This window comes from Nycticebus coucang, chromosome 3, assembly GCF_027406575.1.
Source record: "Nycticebus coucang isolate mNycCou1 chromosome 3, mNycCou1.pri, whole genome shotgun sequence".
NCBI lineage: Eukaryota > Metazoa > Chordata > Mammalia > Primates > Lorisidae > Nycticebus > Nycticebus coucang.
The window spans coordinates 131,837,517-131,854,395 of NC_069782.1; the positions used below are offsets into that span (position 1 = coordinate 131,837,517).

Genomic DNA, 16,879 nt, shown 5'->3' on the forward strand with positions numbered 1-16,879 from the left:
CTACAAAAAAAAAAAAAGTGTCAATAAATTTGACCATTTAGATAAAATAAGTTTATTTCATAAAAACACAAACTATTAAAGCTCTTTGTTTTTTTTTGTTTTTTTTTTACTTTTGGCCGGGGCTGGGTTTGAACCCGCCACTCCGGCATATGGGACCAGCGCCCTACTCCTTGAGCCACAGGTGCCACCCTATTAAAGCTCTTTGAAGAAGAAAAAAAAAAGAGAGAGTTTAAGGTTGTTGTAAGCTATGATGATGCCATGGCACTCTAACCAGGGCAACAGAGTGAGACACTGTCTCAAAACAAACAATAAAATGCAGGTGCCTTGGCCTTTCCCCAGGGTATTCTGCTTCAAGAAATCTGGATGGGGCAGCGCCTGTGGTTCAGTGAGTAGGTCGCCAGCCCCATATACCGAGGGTGGTGAGTTCAAACCCACCCCGTCCAAACTGCAACAAAAAAATAGCTGGACGTTGTGGCGGGCACCTGTAGTCCCAGCTACTCGAGAGGCTGGGGCAAGAGAATCGCCTAAGCCCAGGAGCTGGAGGTTGCTGTGAGCTATGTGATGCCACGGGTCTCTACCAAGGGCGATATAAAGTGAGACTCTGTCTCTATTTTAAAAAAAAAATCTGGATGGGCTCAGTGCCTGTAGCTCAGTGGCTAGGGTGCCAGCCATGTACACCGGAACTGGTGGATTCGAACCCAGCCTGGGCCTGCGAAACAACAATGACAACTGCAACCAAAAAAATAATAGCTGGGCTTTGTGGTGGGCACCTGTAGTCCCATAGTCCCAGCTACTTGGGAGGCTGAGGGAAGAGACTCACTTAAGCCCAAGAGTTTGCAGTTTCTGTGAGCTATAATGCCATGGTACTCTACTGAGGGTGACATAGTGAGACTCTGTCTCAAAAAAAGAAAGAAAGAAATTTGGATGGAGTCTGGCATCTCCGATTTTCAAAAGCTTCTGGGAGGTGGGTGGGGTGGGGTGTGCTACTCAGATTGGTTGGAGGTCTTCCTCTTTAACTAGAGGGTCTCCTCCCTCCAAGTACAAACATTAAGTGTTCTACACCTTGTCTTGGTCCCAGTAGTACAGTGATTATGGCGCCAGCCACATACGCCAAGGCTGGCAGGTTTGAACCCAGCCTGGGCCTGCTAAACAACAATGACAACTGTAATAAAAAAAATAGCCAGGTGTTGTGGTGGGTGCCTATAGTCCCAGCTACTTGGGAAGCTGAGGCAAGAGAATCGCTTGAGCCCAAGAGTTTGAGGTTGCTATGAACTGTGATGTCACAGCACTCTACTGAGGGCAACATAAGTGAGGCTCTCTGTCTCAACAACAAAAAAAGCACTCTACACCTGAGCCTTGGTAAGTGCAAATATCATTGCACAATTATCAATTGTTATCATTACCATTATTATTTCTGCTGCTATTTTCTAAGCTAAAGAACTATTAAGATGTATGTATTAGGGTGGCGCCTGTGGCTCAGTGAGTAGGGCGCTGAGGGTATATACCATATACTGAGGGTAGCGGGTTCAAACCCGGCCTTAGCCAAACTGCAACCAAAAAAATAGCCGGGTGTTGTGGTGGGCACCTGTAGTCCCAGCTGCTCGGGAGGCTGAGACTAGAGAATCGCATAAGCCCAAAAGCTGGAGGTTGCTGTGAGCCGTGTGACCTCATGGTATTCTACCCGAGGGCAATACAGTGAGACTCTGTCTCTACAAAAAAAAAAAAAAAATGTATGTATTAGCCAAGCAACCCTGGAAATTTTCCCCACTGTCCCCACTTGGAAACATCTCTGGGCATGGTTTGCCTTCCTTTCCAGTTGGCCAATAAGGTGTTTTAGCAGCCACATGCCTGGGACTCTCGGATTCTAGCCTTTTGGAGCTGAGCAGGTGGCCAGGAGACATGTGGCTGGTCAGGGTGGGGATTGCTGGTTTTCCAGGCCATTAGTAGAAACCAAAATCACCTTTACCTTTCCATCAAAGGAAGAGAGGAGTCAGCCCTGAGTTTACAGGCTTCTATAGTTGGGGTACATTTCCCAACTATATAAATAGCATCCTCTTAGCACCTATTCATCTACAAAGTGGGGTAATAATTATCCTTCCTGGCAGGACCTCCATAAGGATTCAGTGAAATGACACTGGTCAAACACAACAGTGCCTGGCATGGGGGAGGGGGGCGATACTGCTCTTGCTATCGGTGGTTATTACTATCGTTCTTATAACCGTTCCCATTATTTGTGACAGCCAGGCAGCTCCATGGGGACCCAGCAAGCTTCAGGAGCACCAAGCCCCAGAACTGCACAGGCTTTTCCCACAGTTGCATCACAAGGGCAACTCTGTTACTCAGGAGAGCTCCCGGGAGCTGCCCCATCATAGCTGTCTATCTCCAGTGTCCTGTTGATAAGATCTGTTAACATTCTCAGCTCCAGGTTTGAAATATACAAAGAACAGGGCCTGTTTGTTCAATCCAAGCTTCTAAGGTTTAACTCCCAAAGGAAATTAAATTAGGTGCCTGGAGCTATGACAGTCTGTCGTGTTTCTTTGCAGAGAATGTCACCCTTAATACCATGCAGATCTTGTGTATAATTTTTCCCCTTTAATTCTTTTAAAATAATGTGCAGTTTCTAGTAGGGTTTAGCGAATAACCAAAACTGAAAATGGAGGAGCAACTAGGGTTTGTCCTCATTTCGGGTCTTGCTTTTCCTCTCTCAACTGAGTACAAATTAAGTCCACATACAGATGGTACCATGCCTAGTGGTTGCTCTACTAAAATCCACCATAACTCATCTTCTCCCCAACAACAGTTCCAGACCCTTATCAGAGGAGCTGGCTTAGTACTGAACTCAGTGTTGGTGGCATTACATTTTCTTGAAAAACAGCTCTCTTGGGCAGTGCCTGTGGCTCAAGGAGTAGGGCACTCACCCCATATACCGGAGGTGGCAGGTTCAAAATTGGCCCTGGCCAAAAATTGCAAAAAAAAAAGAAAAACCGCTCTCTTAGAAGTCTCACTGGGTAGCCACAGCCCCTGTGAAACTTCATCCCTCCCTCTGCACACCTTTCTCCCCACGACTTAGCCCCAGCACTAGTTTTGGACCCAGACCTATTTGCTACTCTTGCAGAAAGCCCACTCTCCATCTCGAATTATTTGTGAGTTAGAAATCAGCCTAGGCTGGGTGGATCACTTGAGGCCAGGAGTTCAAGACCAGCCTGAACAACATAGCAAGACCTTGTCTCTACAGAAAATACAAAGCTTAACCAGGCATGGTGGTGCACACCTGTAGTCCCAGCTACAGACAAGACAATTGTTTGAGCCCAGGAGTTTGAGGTTGCAGTAAGCTATGGTGGCACCACCACACTCTAGCCCAGGTTATAAAATAAGACACTGTCGGGCGGCGCCTGTGGCTCAGTGAGTAGGGCGCCGGCCCCATATGCCGAGGGTGGCGGGTTCAAACCCAGCCCCGGCCAAACTGCAACAAAAAATAGCCGGGCGTTGTGGCGGGCGCCTGTAGTCCCAGCTGCTTGGGAGGCTGAGGCAAGAGAATCGCGTAAGCCCAAGAGTTAGAGGTTGCTGTGAGCCTTGCGACGCCACGGCACTCTACCCGAGGGCGGTACAGTGAGACTCTGTCTCTACAAAAAAAAAAAATAAGACATTGTCTTAAAAAAAAGGGAGTAAAGGGGCGGCACCTGTGGCTCAAAGGGGTAGAGCGCTGGTCCCATATGCCGGAGGTGGCAGGTTCAAACTCAGCCCCGGCCAAAAACTGCAAAAAAAAAAAAAAATAAAATAAATTACAAAAAAAAAAAAAGAAGAAGAAGAAGTAATTAAAAAAAAAAAAAAAAGGAGTAAGGAAGGAGAGGAAGAAGGGAGGGAGGGAGAAAAAGAAGGAATGAAACAAATTAGCCCAGCCCATTGTAATACAATTGGGTTTTAGGTATGCTTGTGTTTGTGCTAGTATTTGCAGAAATGGCAACAAGTTCTGGAAACACCAAAAATATGAATATGACTTTTATACTACTCAAGCAGACTCGTAATAACTGGTGGAGAAACTCTGGACTTTTGGCGGGGACACCCCAGGGATGAAAGAAGAGGAGGGGCAGGGCTTAGGCTGTGGGAGGGTTTTTATGTAGCTATAGTCTGTGGGAAGAATTGGCCAGTCCCACTTTTGGGGAACTTTGAGGAAGAGCTGGGTGGGGGGCACTTCAGGTGGTACTTCCCTGAGTCAGCTTTGCCACCCAACTCTGTCTCTAAGCTTCATTTCTGTCCTCACTCAAGGCCTGAGCTCATAGAATGGAAATTTTTGTGAGGAGATGTAGGCCAGTGGTCAGAGCTGTTTTGTTCCTGAATGTGGACTTAGAGCCTGGGAAGGGTGAGTCTTTTGGCTCTCTGTCCACCAGGGGAGGATGCTTGTCCTGGTGGGAAATGGGCTGCCTTATCTGTATTCCTAGAAGAATGAATCAGTAAGTAAATGTCTTGGGGGTAAAAGTTCAGAATTCAGAAACAGTACTTCAGGCACCAGCTTCAGAGTCCAGACATGACTTGGGATATGGTCTTGTCTGAGCTACTCACAAGCCATGTGACATTAGACAAATTACATAACTTACCTATGCCTCAGTTTCTTCAACTGTAGGAGACTGAAGGAGGTATGTACATGAGCAGTGAGCACAGTGCTACTGTGATGGTGACTTTTCTGCTCACTTGGGGGTGATTTCCTCATTTCTCCCTCCCATTCCCACCCAACCCCCTGTCTTCTTCCTCCTCTTAGACTCCTTCATCATGCAAGCCTGCAGTGACCCCAACTGCTTGCCTTTCTTCCTTTGCCCTCTCATTGCAGCTCACAGTGAGGAAACTTCAGAGTAGACAACTCCCAGGGGAAATCTGATGGGTACTTTTCGGGTTCCTCATTCACATCCTCCTCACAGAGAGGGCTTTCCTCAGAGAAGCCCCTCACCTATCTTTACCCTGCTATCTGGCACCCTCTATACCCCACTAAGGTACTCAGGGTCTGTGGGAGAAGGCAGGTAGAACCACAGCTGGGTGAGACCAGGAACCCTGATGGACAAAGGTGAAGGAAGGGGTCAGATTTGGAAGAGGAAAGATAACCTCACCCTGGTAGGCCGAAGACACGGGATAAACTTGGCTTGTCTCTGCAAAGCAGCCTGCAGAGGAATGGGCTGGGGAAATGATCCATCAGGTTGTGGAAGGCCTAATCTTAGAGGCTCTGATCTTAGAGTGCCCTCAGATTTTCTCACTGGCTATGAAAACTTCTTTAGGGGGTGAGGGTGGTGATTGTGCCAGCCAAATACTAGAGTTAGACTGGAGCAGTGAGGAAGCCAGGAGGTGACTAGAGAAGGAGAGTCTCTAAGAAGTCTGAAGAATTCAGTGGCTGAGGCTTGGGAGCTTCCAGCCTGGAAGAATGGATATTGTGCTGCAAATGCAAGATGAGTATCCCTTTCCCATCTGTAAAACAAGAGACGTTGGTCCACCATCTCCAAAGTCTCCAGCTGAGATGTTCTTGCATATACCTTCCAGGGCATTTCCAGATTCCAGACAGGGCTCGTATACCAAATCCAAACAGAATTCTTTTGTCCTACCAAGTTGGGGGTAGGAGGTGGGAACATGAGAGCCTGATTGAGCAGGGATGATGTTGGCCGTAGCTGAGCTCTGCCCCTCGGATTTTCTGTTACCTCTATTGCACTGCAGCATGCCTGAACAGCTAAAATGTTGGTTTCCCAGCAGTGTTCATCTCCCTTTTGAGACGAGCAGTACCAACACTCCACATGTCCCTGCTAACTTTCCCCATTGTCCTCTGACCCTTTCCTTCTCTGCCCTGGTCTGTCTGATATTGCAGGCAGGTTAGGGGGTGGGGGATGCCGTATGTAAAGGAATGACAACAGATCGCAGTAGGCTCGCCCTTCCTCTATGGCCTGAAGAACGGTTCATAGTGTAGCAGTTGAGGAAAAGCCCATATGTTTTTAAAAAATAAAAGCCTGCCTTGTGCTTTCTTTACAGATTCTGTTGACTGAAGAGTTTGTAGAGAAAATGCTGGAGGACTTAGAAGATTTGACTTCTCCAGAGGAAGTAAGCTTGTTTAATTCAAGTCTCCAGGAGCATGTGTGCACGCAGGCTCCTCCCTGAGGTGCTGGGATAGGTTAGGGATGTTAAATGACATTATTTTTCTTATGTTTCCATGGACCACTCCCACCTCCTGTCCTACCCCCAGGCCTGTGAGGACACCCAGCAAATTGTCAGAATTGCCAGTTCCCTAGAACTTCACTGAAGAGACAGCCAGGGCCTTCAGGCTAGTACGAGTTCTCCCCAGCCCCTGCTGTTCCCTGGCAGGTTCTGAACAGAAAGCCCATGTCTGCTGCCAGAGAACATTCCACTGGGGAGTTCTGGTGGGCAGCGAGGGATTCTTGCTCTTGCCTCAGGCCACCCAGGAACCACTTTCCCTTCCTCCCTTCTCCATCCATAAGCTCTCCCAGCTTTGCCTACCTTTTCCAGCTCTAGCTCAGAGCCAAGGAGCTGTCAGGCCAAGTGGGTGTTGTGCCTCCCCTGGCTGATTCTCTAGGGTACAGGAATGGAGTCCATAGTCCTCTGTTTTTTCTTCCTTGTTGCCAGCATCCTCATTTGCAGGGACTTACTTACCTCATCCTGGAAAGTCCCTTCCCCTCCCCCTGCCTCCTAACCAGCACCCCAGCACGATCTGAGCCTCCTGGGTTAGTGGAACATTACCACACTGGCCTGCCTCTTGAGGGCTCTTCTGGGCCCTCCCCTGCCTGTGGTAGACAGATCTTCCCTTGCCCTGCCTGCTAGGAAGCATGCTTGGGGGAGAGGCCCCTCACTTCCTAGGGCCAGGCTTTCAAGCGAGAAGGAGGTCAGACAGGAGCCAGGTTTCTGCCAGGGTTGGAGTGTCCAGCTGCCAGGGCTCTGAGGGCCACATCAGCGAGGACACAGAGGCCTCTGATGTTCAAGAGTCTGAAGAGAGTGCACAGGGTGGGACTGTCCTCCCCAGGTCTCCAGGTAGACAGGAACTCCTTAGAGCCAGAGGTCACCCCACTAGAGCAGTGCCTTCTCTGTCCTCTGAGATGCAGCTTAATAAATTAATTCTTTATATATTCCAAAGTTATCAAGCACTCAGTCTGTGCCAGCCAATCAACCCCCACCAGTCACCAGTCCCTGAGGCCCAGCTCCCCAGTCATACCAGAGCCAGCTGCCCAGAAGTGCTTCCGGAGAGGCCTTGTCACACTGGGATGGCACTGTGCCAAGCTGCTCCTTTGAGCTTGAGTATTGAGGGGTGTGAGGGGGACAGTCCAGGCAAGAAGGACGGGAGCCAGGGGAAGCTTAGGAAAGTAGGTCATTAAAAATGACTTTTTTTTTCTTGTTTTGCTTTCCTGTCCAGAGGCTGTCCCCATACTATCCCCCACTCTCCACTTTGGTCCTGGCATGGACAGTCCCCCCCATCAGTGGGAGGGAAGAGGGAGCCAGCCAGGAAGTGTCAGACTGGCCTGTCTGCCTCTAGCCTAGCTCAAGCAGGCTAAAAGCACTCTCCTTCTCTCCTTTCCACCCTGCCCCTGACTGCTGGCCTAGCTCCAGGACAGTGTGAGTTTCCAAGCTCTAGCATCAGTCCAAGTCAATGAGTATTTATTGAGCACTAGCTGTGTGCCAGGATAAATGCAAAGCCCTAGGACACAGAGGGAATAAAACATATCAGTCTCTTCCCCTTCCCTGCCCAGACCCTCCCAGGTAAATGTGAGAAACAAAACTCAGCAGATCAGAGATTCCTAGGGTGAGATAGGAAGACCCTGGGCTCTCCTTGGCTACTTCTGAGACCCCTCTAGTGGCTAATGACCTTGGGAAGCAGATGAGAATGAACAAGGAAAGCAGGATGGAGATATGATCCTCCTGAGGATGCCCCAGGCCCAGGATATTAACTCAAGCCACACTCATCCCATGTTTCTGCTCCCACCAAGGTCTCAAGTATGGTTCTGATTTGGGGGCCAGACCAAGCCTCCTTTCTATTTAGACCCTTTGGCAAAGCCTACAGAGGACAGATTCTAGGGTCCTTCCCACACCAGTGGCTGAAAAAAGAGGCTATGGCAATGACAGACCTTAAGTCACTTCCCTATAGCATGTGCACCCTCCCCCATCTTCCCATCCTCCAGCCCAGGGCCTCAGGGAACAGATTCCTTACATGCTTGTGGCTGAAGGCAGAACCAAGAAAGTAAGCAAGAGGGAGGTCAGCACGGGGAAGGAAGAGTCAGAAAGCTTGCCTCCTCTAGCCCTGGTTAATTATTGGCAAGGCAAGGGGAAAGAAGAGGCCACCCAACTCCAGTTGCTTGACCCCGGCCTCCCACCTGGGTCTAGCATCTGAGAATAAAGCCAAGCATCTGGTGGCCTGTCTTGCCTGAGCGAGGGTCCTGGCCTCTCTCTAGGCAGTCTCTGGGAAAAATGCAGTGGGTTCTGCTAACCATGTGTACTCTGAGTCTGTGCTTGCTCCTTCCACAGTTCAAACTTCCCAAAGAATACAGCTGGCCTGAGAAGAAGCTGAAAGTCTCTATCCTACCTGATGTGGTGTTCGACAGTCCACTGCACTAGCCTAGGCTGAGCCCTGCAGGGGCCAATGTGGAGCCCAGTTGCTCCCCCAGTGACTTCCAGTTTAACAACTGCATAAATAAGATTCCCACAAATAAAAGGACAAGTGGGAGGATGACTGTGCAGTGACCACATCCGCAGCCTGTTGGGATGCCGTGCATGGGCCACAGGCCCCCCCACCTTACCTCCAGCTCAGGGGCCTTACCCCCTAGTCGGCTACTTCCATGTGACCAAGCCCTGGTACCAGTGGGCCAGTGACTAGGCGGATGCAAACCTTCTTTGCCTCCTGCTGCCACCACAGATTCTGGTTTGAGATTTGACTCTGGACCCTTGATGCCCCCAGGTGGAGACAGGCTTCATTCTCACCCACCCCCTGCCACACAGCCCAGCAGGAGGAAGTGGAGAGAGCACCAGTGGAAAGTATGTGTGTGGACATCCTGCCCAGCTCCACTCTGGGAAGCCTTTGCTAGCCAAGCTCCTCTGGCCATTGAACAATTCCTCTGATTATGTTTGGTTTTCTTCTTCTTCCTTATTTTATTTTGTAGACACGGGATGGTATTTTATTGCTCTGCAAAGATGTCCAGAAGCCATGTATATAATGTTTTTAAACAGAACTTTATTCCCAGATGAACTTTCTTGTTCTCTCAAACGAGCCTGGGACTGTGTCTCCCCCTGCACTGCCACCAGAGGTGCCCGGTGTTCCTCTGCCAGCCCAGGGCCCTGGAGGAGACTGTTTCACAGAGAGGCTTTTCTTCTGAGCTGGGCTTGGTAGAGCCTGGGGCAAGGGGAGAGCAGAGACACTCCCCCATGTGGCTTTAAGCCCTTTGAGCTTGGGTGTTGAGGGGTGGGAGGGGGACAGTTTAGCTGGGGCCAGGAAGGGGTGCCACTGTTTTCTAAGTGAACTGGGCCCCCATAAGGTTTGGGGACTTGCAAGGTCTCAAAGACTTGGTGGCCCCAGCCTCATCTTCTAGGCCTTTCCTACCCAAGCAGGCTTATCTGGGAGAGGTTAAGACCCAGCACCTCACAGATCATCCCCCACTGTCTCTGAGAGCTTGGGTCCCAGCTCTATGACCAGTCCATCCCATTTCCTCATTCCTTGGGTTTCCCAGCCTTCAGGCTATAGGACTGGCATATTAAAAAACCGAAAAATCAACTTCTCAACATCTCTTTAACTTTGATTTTGACAACCTCACCCTCCCATCCTCCCTGCATCCATTCATTCCCCATCTTTCCTACACCATTCCTGTCCTGTCTCCTTTCCTGTGTCCTGGCCTTCTGTGGTTTTTGGTCCCTCACCCCCCATACTGTAGATCTCACAATCTGCCTTTCAGAAGCCAGTTTTTCTTGGATCCATGGTTTTGGGGTTCCTCTCTGGTTCTCTCCTACTCCTGACCTGGAATCAGCAAGCCCCTTTCCTGTCCTCTTACCTCCAACTCTAGAAACTACTACTTTAAGATCATCCTTCAGACCTCTCCAAAGCAAAGACATTTTGTCTGTCTGGGTCCTTATAGGGCTTCTCATGGCTCCCATTTGCCACACAGGCACCACCAGGGGTACTATAGAAGAGCCCATATGGTGCAGGACCCTGATAATGAGGGATCTAGCCAAAGAGCTCTTCCAGGTGTTGAGGGCACTGGCCAGGCTCTCCAGGGGACAGGAGTTGGATCTCCACAAAGCCACTAGGCCCAGCCCCTTCAGCTTAAGCCTTGGACTGATTGACACCATCAAGCTCAAAGCTCAGAGCTTCAAGTCAGATCAGCCTGGAGCACTTGGGAGAGACTGGCTCCAGAGCTCTACCAGCCAAGGCACGAGCCTCTCTGGACCTGATGTCAACAGAAGCTGTGCCTTCTACTACCCCGAGGACTCTTCCAAAAGGATGCTTACTGCTCTTTACCCACCACAGCAACCCTGCCTCTGAAGCTCATATCTTCTGGCACTTCATGGACAGAGTTGCCATCTATTTGCCTCCATTCTTTGCCACTCTGACCAGCCTTCCCCCAAATTCTCTCTTTCTAGGGGCCTGCGTAAAGGTCCCCGATGCAGTTCATCCTGCCTCCCTCTGTCTGGTTGTGGGGAGGTAGCATATTCTGAGCTAAGCTTTGTCATCAGTATGTGTCACATCTGGTCAACAACTTCCCCCAGACCTGAAGCATCTTTACAGACCAGTGGTGAGCACCACCGGCATGGTGTTCCTGTCCTTAGGCAACAGAGGGGAAAGGCAAGAAGAAACAGGTGAGCTCTATGAGCAGATGAAGCCTGTGACCCTGTCCTGCCTCCACCATTACAAGAACCTCCATGATACTAAGAACCTGCCAGGGTCTGGCTCCATCTGATCTCCCTACTTTAATGGCTCTAGGGGAGTGGCAGGGAATCAGCTGTCTCTGATCAGGCCCCCTTTTCTTAGGCATTGATGCCTCCCAGAGGTTCCTCAGGGAGAGGGCTCTCCATTGAGCTGCTGGCTGGTGAGAAGGGACCAGCTCAGCTTCTGGCACATGGTGGGTGCTCAGTAAATGTACCCTCTCCTTCTCTCAGGAGCTCTTTGGGAGCCCCTGATCTTGTGGTGGGTGGAGGAAGCAAGGACCCTTCCTCCCTATATCTGCCTCTTCTGCAGGCTTCTTTAAGGCTTTCTTAGTCCTACCCATTCTTCTAGGTCCCTGGAGTTTCAGAGTTTCTGAGAAGGGGCTCCTCACTTGCTGTTTGCCTGCTATATGAGGTGGGTTCCTGTGGTTCCCCCAGGCTCATTGTGGGCTGAAGAGGACTGTAGACCCAGATGCCCTTCTGAGGGGCTGGGAAGGCTCAGGCAAGGTCTCAGGTCTGGCTGGGGAGCTGGTACTTCTTCCTGCCCATCTCTCCTTATTCCACAGTCAAGGCTCCCGGACAGGTATTAGGAAAGCCTAGAGGAGAATCTGAAAGGGCTAAATAGAGTGTTTTAAAAAACAGGGTTTGGCGACTGGGTTTTGAGATTGATTTGAGAGCAAGGAGAAAACCTGAAGGTCGGTGCCCCTATGGGGCAGACAAGTAGAGAATTTCCTTGACTATTTTTTTATCTGGTCTTCCCTCTCTGGCTTCTTATACCTCCTTGTCAGGTGAGGTGCCCGTTCCCTGTTCAAGTCAGGAGACCTGTAGAGAAACTCCTCCTTTTGTATAAGTACCTAAATGCTGCAACAAGCAGACTTTTGTAAAATTTTCTATTAGTTTTAATATAAGTGGCGACTCGGTTCCTGGGGCTGCAGCCAGCCTGGGACTTTTGTAAGAACTTTTGGATGACTCACTTAGATGTCGGTTCCTTCTTGCCCCCTCATCCTCTGTGTAATCTAAGTGCATTAAACATATTTGCAGAAGTGCCTGGGTTGTGTGCTCCTTTCTGGCTGCCTGGAGTAGGGGAGCAGGAAGTTTGGGGCCCTGGCAGAGGGGGTAGGTTGGACTCAGCACTTGGAAGAAGCCCAAATGGGAGATGGCCCCCAGGACCATTGTTGAGAGTGGAGGGGGTGCCAAGGAGTGGGATCACATAGCTGGTGACTCCAGTCATGCAGAAATTTCTCAGGGATAGGCTTTCCCTCACTGTCTTGAATTTCTCTAAGATTAAGGGAATAGGAGCAAGGGACACACTCTGGGAGGATAAATGGGTGGGTAAAGACCCTCTCTCTGCCACTGCATCCCTCTCCTACCCTCCTTTCACCAAAACCTTTTTTTTTTTTTTTTTTTTGTAGAGACAGAGTCTCACTTTATGGCCCTCGGTAGAGTGCCGTGGCGTCACACAGTTCACAGCAGCCTCCATCTCCTGGGCTTAAGCGATTCTCCTGCCTCAGCCTCCCAAGTAGCTGGGACTACAGGCGCCCGCCACAACGCCCAGCTATTTTTTGGTTGCAGTTCAGCCGGGGCCGGGTTTGAACCTGCCACCCTTGGTATATGGGGCCGGCGCCTTACCGACTGAGCCACAGGCGCCGCCCTCACCAAAACCTTCTTTTCCCCTGGAAAGGGAGGCCCCCAACAGGTGAGGAGTCCTTGCTCCCCTTTCTAGCTAGCTTCTCCCCTCACCAGGCAGCTAAATTCAAGCTCCTAATTCAGGACTTGAAGGCAAGATCCAGGTGGAGGGGCAGTCTGAGAACTGGTGACACCCACTGGGTGACAGACGACAGCCCACCCTTTCTAGCAACTCCACTGGGCCTCGTCTATGTGAGGAGGCAGGTGTATCTCCCTTCCCTGGACTGCCCAGCTCCTGCCTCTCCAGTGACTGGGGTCAGCTCAGGGTGGCAGGTATTGGAGGAGAGAAGGCAATATCTTGGGACCATTGAGGCAGACACACTGGGCTTTGCACCCAGACAGGGTTCTTGGAATCTGTGGGCCTACCCAGGGCCCTCATGTTCTGTTCCTGCACATTATTTCATCCTGAGGAATGGCACAGCATTTTCTCCTGGTCCTCAGAATGGTCTGCAGCTCCCAGGGTCCCTGCTGGGGTTTGTGGCAGAGGTTCTGGGACAGCACAAGCAGGAGATAGGAGGGAACGTCAATTCCTATTGAGGGGCTCTTAACCTATCCCCATTCTCTCTGAGATCTAGCTGTCAGGAGGACCTTCCTTGAGAGCTCAGGCCTTTGTTTCCCCTATGATCTCTTACCGAACTCTGGAAAGCGGCTAGCCCTGTGTCCTGTGTGGGGCCCTCAGTCCCTCTGGTGGTCAGAACAAGGGAGTGAGAGGGTCTGAAGCCAAGGTGGCAACCTTGAGGTAGCCTAGGCCACACACACATGGAAGATTGAGGGATGGGGTGCTTATCTTTCTCATCCTAGAAGGATCCAAGAACTTCAGTGTGAAGTTCTTACCCCAGAGAAGGCAGAATAGCAAGGTCTTGTGCTTAGGTGGTTCTGGGAAATAGTACCAGGCTGGGGTTGTTTCTTGAAAAAGAAGGGCTCCTGGGCCTGGAGCAAAGACCTATCCCTAGATTTAGGGAGTAGAGAAATTTGCCATGTGATCTCTGATGTCTCCTCCAGGAGTCCTATACATTCCTCCAGGTGTCTGCTCTGCCTCATCTGGGGGGAAGGCTGGGGGCCTTGAGGAGAGGGGCCGATAGGCTCCAGGTCCATGGGGCGGAGGAGCCTGAGAGATCTGTCAAACTGGCCTGACCAGAAAAAGAATGCAAACTGGAAGTGACTCAACCCAGCTTGCCAGGCACTAAGGCAGCTGCAAGCTGTAGAGGGGGAGGAGGTAGAGAGACCAGGGTATGGGTGAGGGGGGTGATTTGCTGGGCATGAGAAGGGAGAAATCTGTCCCAGGACGGCAGGGGCAGGTTAGGTTGTGGTCTGAGAGGCGCACATTTCTCCAGGTTACCTTCTGTAGGGCATGGTGGGCTGACCTATCCCCTCTTTCATCCTCAGCACCAGGAAGTTTTTGAGAGAGAGGTAAGGGCAGTCTGGGGAAGGAGCCGTTGATTGCTGGCGTCCATAGTTTGTGAGCATAGCTCTCTTGAGCACCTTGCAAGTGAGGGAGGCTTTGAGGAGGTTGTGTTGACAGTACTAGCCTTATAAGGGGCAAAGAACTGAAGGCAGAGTCCCCATTCCTTGTTTTTCCAATTTCACCCACACCCTATCTCAGTACCATAAGAACACTGAAAGGGTAAAGAAGAGTTTTTTTGTTTTGTTCTTTTTTTTGAGACAGGGTCTTACTCTGTCATTGGGGTAGTGCTGTCATAGCTCACAGCAACTTCAAACTGTTGGGCTCGAGTGATCCTCTTGCCTTAGCCCTGAGTAGCTGGGACTACAAGCACCTGCCATGATGTCCAGCTTTTTTTTTTTTTGGCCGGGGCTGGGTTTGAACCCGCCACCTTCAGCATACGGGACCGGCAGTCTACCCCTTTGAGCCACAGGCGCCGCCCGATGCCCAGCTTTTTTAAAGAAAGGAGCTTTGGGTGGCGCTTGTGGCTCAAAGGAGTAGGGCACCAGACCCATATGCCAGAGGTAGCGAGTTCAAACCCAGCCCCAGCCAGAAACTGCAAAAAAAAAAAAAAAAAAAGAAGAAGGAGAAAAGAAAGGAGCTTCTAGGGCGGCGCCTGTGGCTCAGTGAGCAGGGCGCCGGCCCCATATGCCGAGGGTGGCGGGTTCAAACCCAGCCCCGGCCAAACTGCAACAAAAAAAAAAAAAAAAAAGGGAGCTTCTAAGTCGCACAACCTTTACAAGACAGAGGAAGGCCAACTGTTGAGCCTCTAGAACATTGGTTCTCAACCTTCCTAATGCTGCAACCCTTTAATACAGTTCCTGTGGGTCACAACCCACAGGTTGAGAACTGCTCCTCTTGAATAACTCTGTGGGAATGGTAAGAACTAGAAAACACTTCATTAATCTTTCAACAAGCACGTGCCAGGTGTTCTGTTGCATATGTTGGGAGACTGGACACAGGCCCTGCTTAAGGAGCTCATATTTCAGTGGGAGAAAATGGATGATGACAAGACAGACACTTGCAAGGAAGAACCATCAAAGTGGAAGGCAGTAACCTGCTTTCTGTCCTACCTCAGCTTCACCACTTGTCAGTATGACTTTAGACAGGTCAACTAACATGTGCCTCAGGTCCTTCATCTGCAATGGAGACTTGCCTCAGAATTTTTCAAGTATTACATGAGAAAACACACAAGAGATGTCTGGCACATAGAAATTGTTCAGTTGAGGGCGGCGCCTGTGGCTCAGTCGGTAGGGCGCCGGCCCCATATACCGAGGGTGGTGGGTTCAAACCCAGCCCCACCGAATTGCAACAACAACAAAAAAAAAATAGCTGGGCATTGTGGCGGGCACCTGTAGTCCCAGCTACTAGGGAGGCTGAGGCAAGAGAATCGCTTAGGCCCAGGAGTTGGAGGTTGCTGTGGGCTGTGTGATGCCATGGCACTCTACCAAGGGCCATAAAGTGAAACTCTGTCTCTACAAAAAAAAAAAAAAGCAAGAAATTGTTCAGTTGGGCTCGGTGCCTGTGGCTCAAGCAGCTAAGGCGCCAGCCACATACACCTGAGCTGGCGGGTTCAAATCCAGACTGAGCCCACCAAACAACAATGACGGCTGCAACCAAGAAATAGCCAGGCATTGTGGCAAGCGCCTGTGGTTCCAGCTACTTGGGAGGCAGAGACAGGAGACTCGCTTGAGCCCAGGAGTTGGAGGTTGCTGTGAGCTGTGATGCTATGGCACTCTACCCAGGGTGACAGCTTGAGGCTCTGTCTCAAAAAAAAGACTTCAATTGGCCTTAACCCTTTATTAAAGGCCTGTGCTAGGGCAAGTGTACAGAAAAGGTGCCTAACCCAGTCTACAAAGTTTTTTTTTTTTTTTTTTCAGTTTTTGGCTGGGGCCAGGTTTGAACCCGCCACCTCGGGCATATGGGGCTGGTGCCCTACTCCTTTGAGCCACAGGTGCCACCCAATCTAGGAAGATTTAGATCCCATGAGCCAAGGACATTTTTTTAAAGGACAATTCTTTATTTATTTTTTATTTTATTTTATTTATTTATGTATTTATTTTTGAGACACAGTCTCAGTATGTCACTCTCAGTAGAGTGCCACGGCGTCACAGCTCACAGCAACCTCAAACTCTTGGGCTTAAGCAATTCTCTTGCCTCAGCCTCCCAAGTAGCTAGGGCTACAGGCGCCCACCACAACACCCAGCTATTTTTTGTTGTTGTTGCAGTTGTCATTGTTTTTTTCTTCTTTTTTTTGAGACAAGAGTGTCACTATTGTCTCGGTACAGTGTCATGGCGCCCTCAGTACAGTGCCATGGCGTCACAGCTCACGGAAACCTCAAACTCTTGGGCTTAAGCGATTCTCTTGCCTCAGCTTCCCAAGTAGCTGGGACTACAGGTGCCCACCTCAACGCCTTGCTATTTTTTTTTTTTTTGCTGTTGTTGCAGTTGTCATTGTTGTTTAGCTGGGCTTGGCTGGGTTCTAACCCACTAGCCTGGGTGTATGTGGCCAGCACCATAACTGTGATATAGGCACCAAGCCAGCAATTGCTATTGTTGATTTTAGCTGACTCGGGCTGGACTTGAACCTGCCAGCCTCGGTGTTTGTGGCCAGTGCCCTACCCACTGAGCACGGGTGCTGCCCTATTTTGGGGGGACAGAGTCTCACTGTCACCATGAGTAGAGTGCCATGGCTAGAGATACTGACTAATGGGTGAGTCATCAGCTTATAGATAGTAAAAATGCCTCAGGAGTAGGGCGGCACCCGTAGCTCAGTTGGTAGGGCACCAGCCACATACATTAAGGCTGGCAGGTGTGAACCTGGCCCAGGCCAGCTAAAACAACAATGATAACTGCAACAAAAAAACA

At 50.2% G+C, this 16,879-nt stretch overlaps 2 protein-coding genes across 4 annotated transcripts in view; both read left to right on the forward strand.

Moving 5' to 3' along the window:
- SUFU (SUFU negative regulator of hedgehog signaling) overlaps nt 1-11,927 on the forward strand; it is a 138,625-nt gene extending 126,698 nt beyond the window's left edge. For all 3 annotated transcript variants that reach the window (XM_053583064.1, XM_053583065.1, XM_053583066.1), the window contains exons 11-12: nt 6,004-6,072; nt 8,500-11,927. In XM_053583064.1, the coding sequence (XP_053439039.1) occupies nt 6,004-6,072; nt 8,500-8,589 (159 nt within the window). In that variant the 3' untranslated portion in view covers nt 8,590-11,927. The remainder of the gene's footprint in view (nt 1-6,003; nt 6,073-8,499) is intronic.
- Nucleotides 1-16,879, forward strand: part of MFSD13A (major facilitator superfamily domain containing 13A) — a 294,129-nt gene that overhangs the window by 167,629 nt on the left and 109,621 nt on the right. The window lies entirely within an intron of this gene.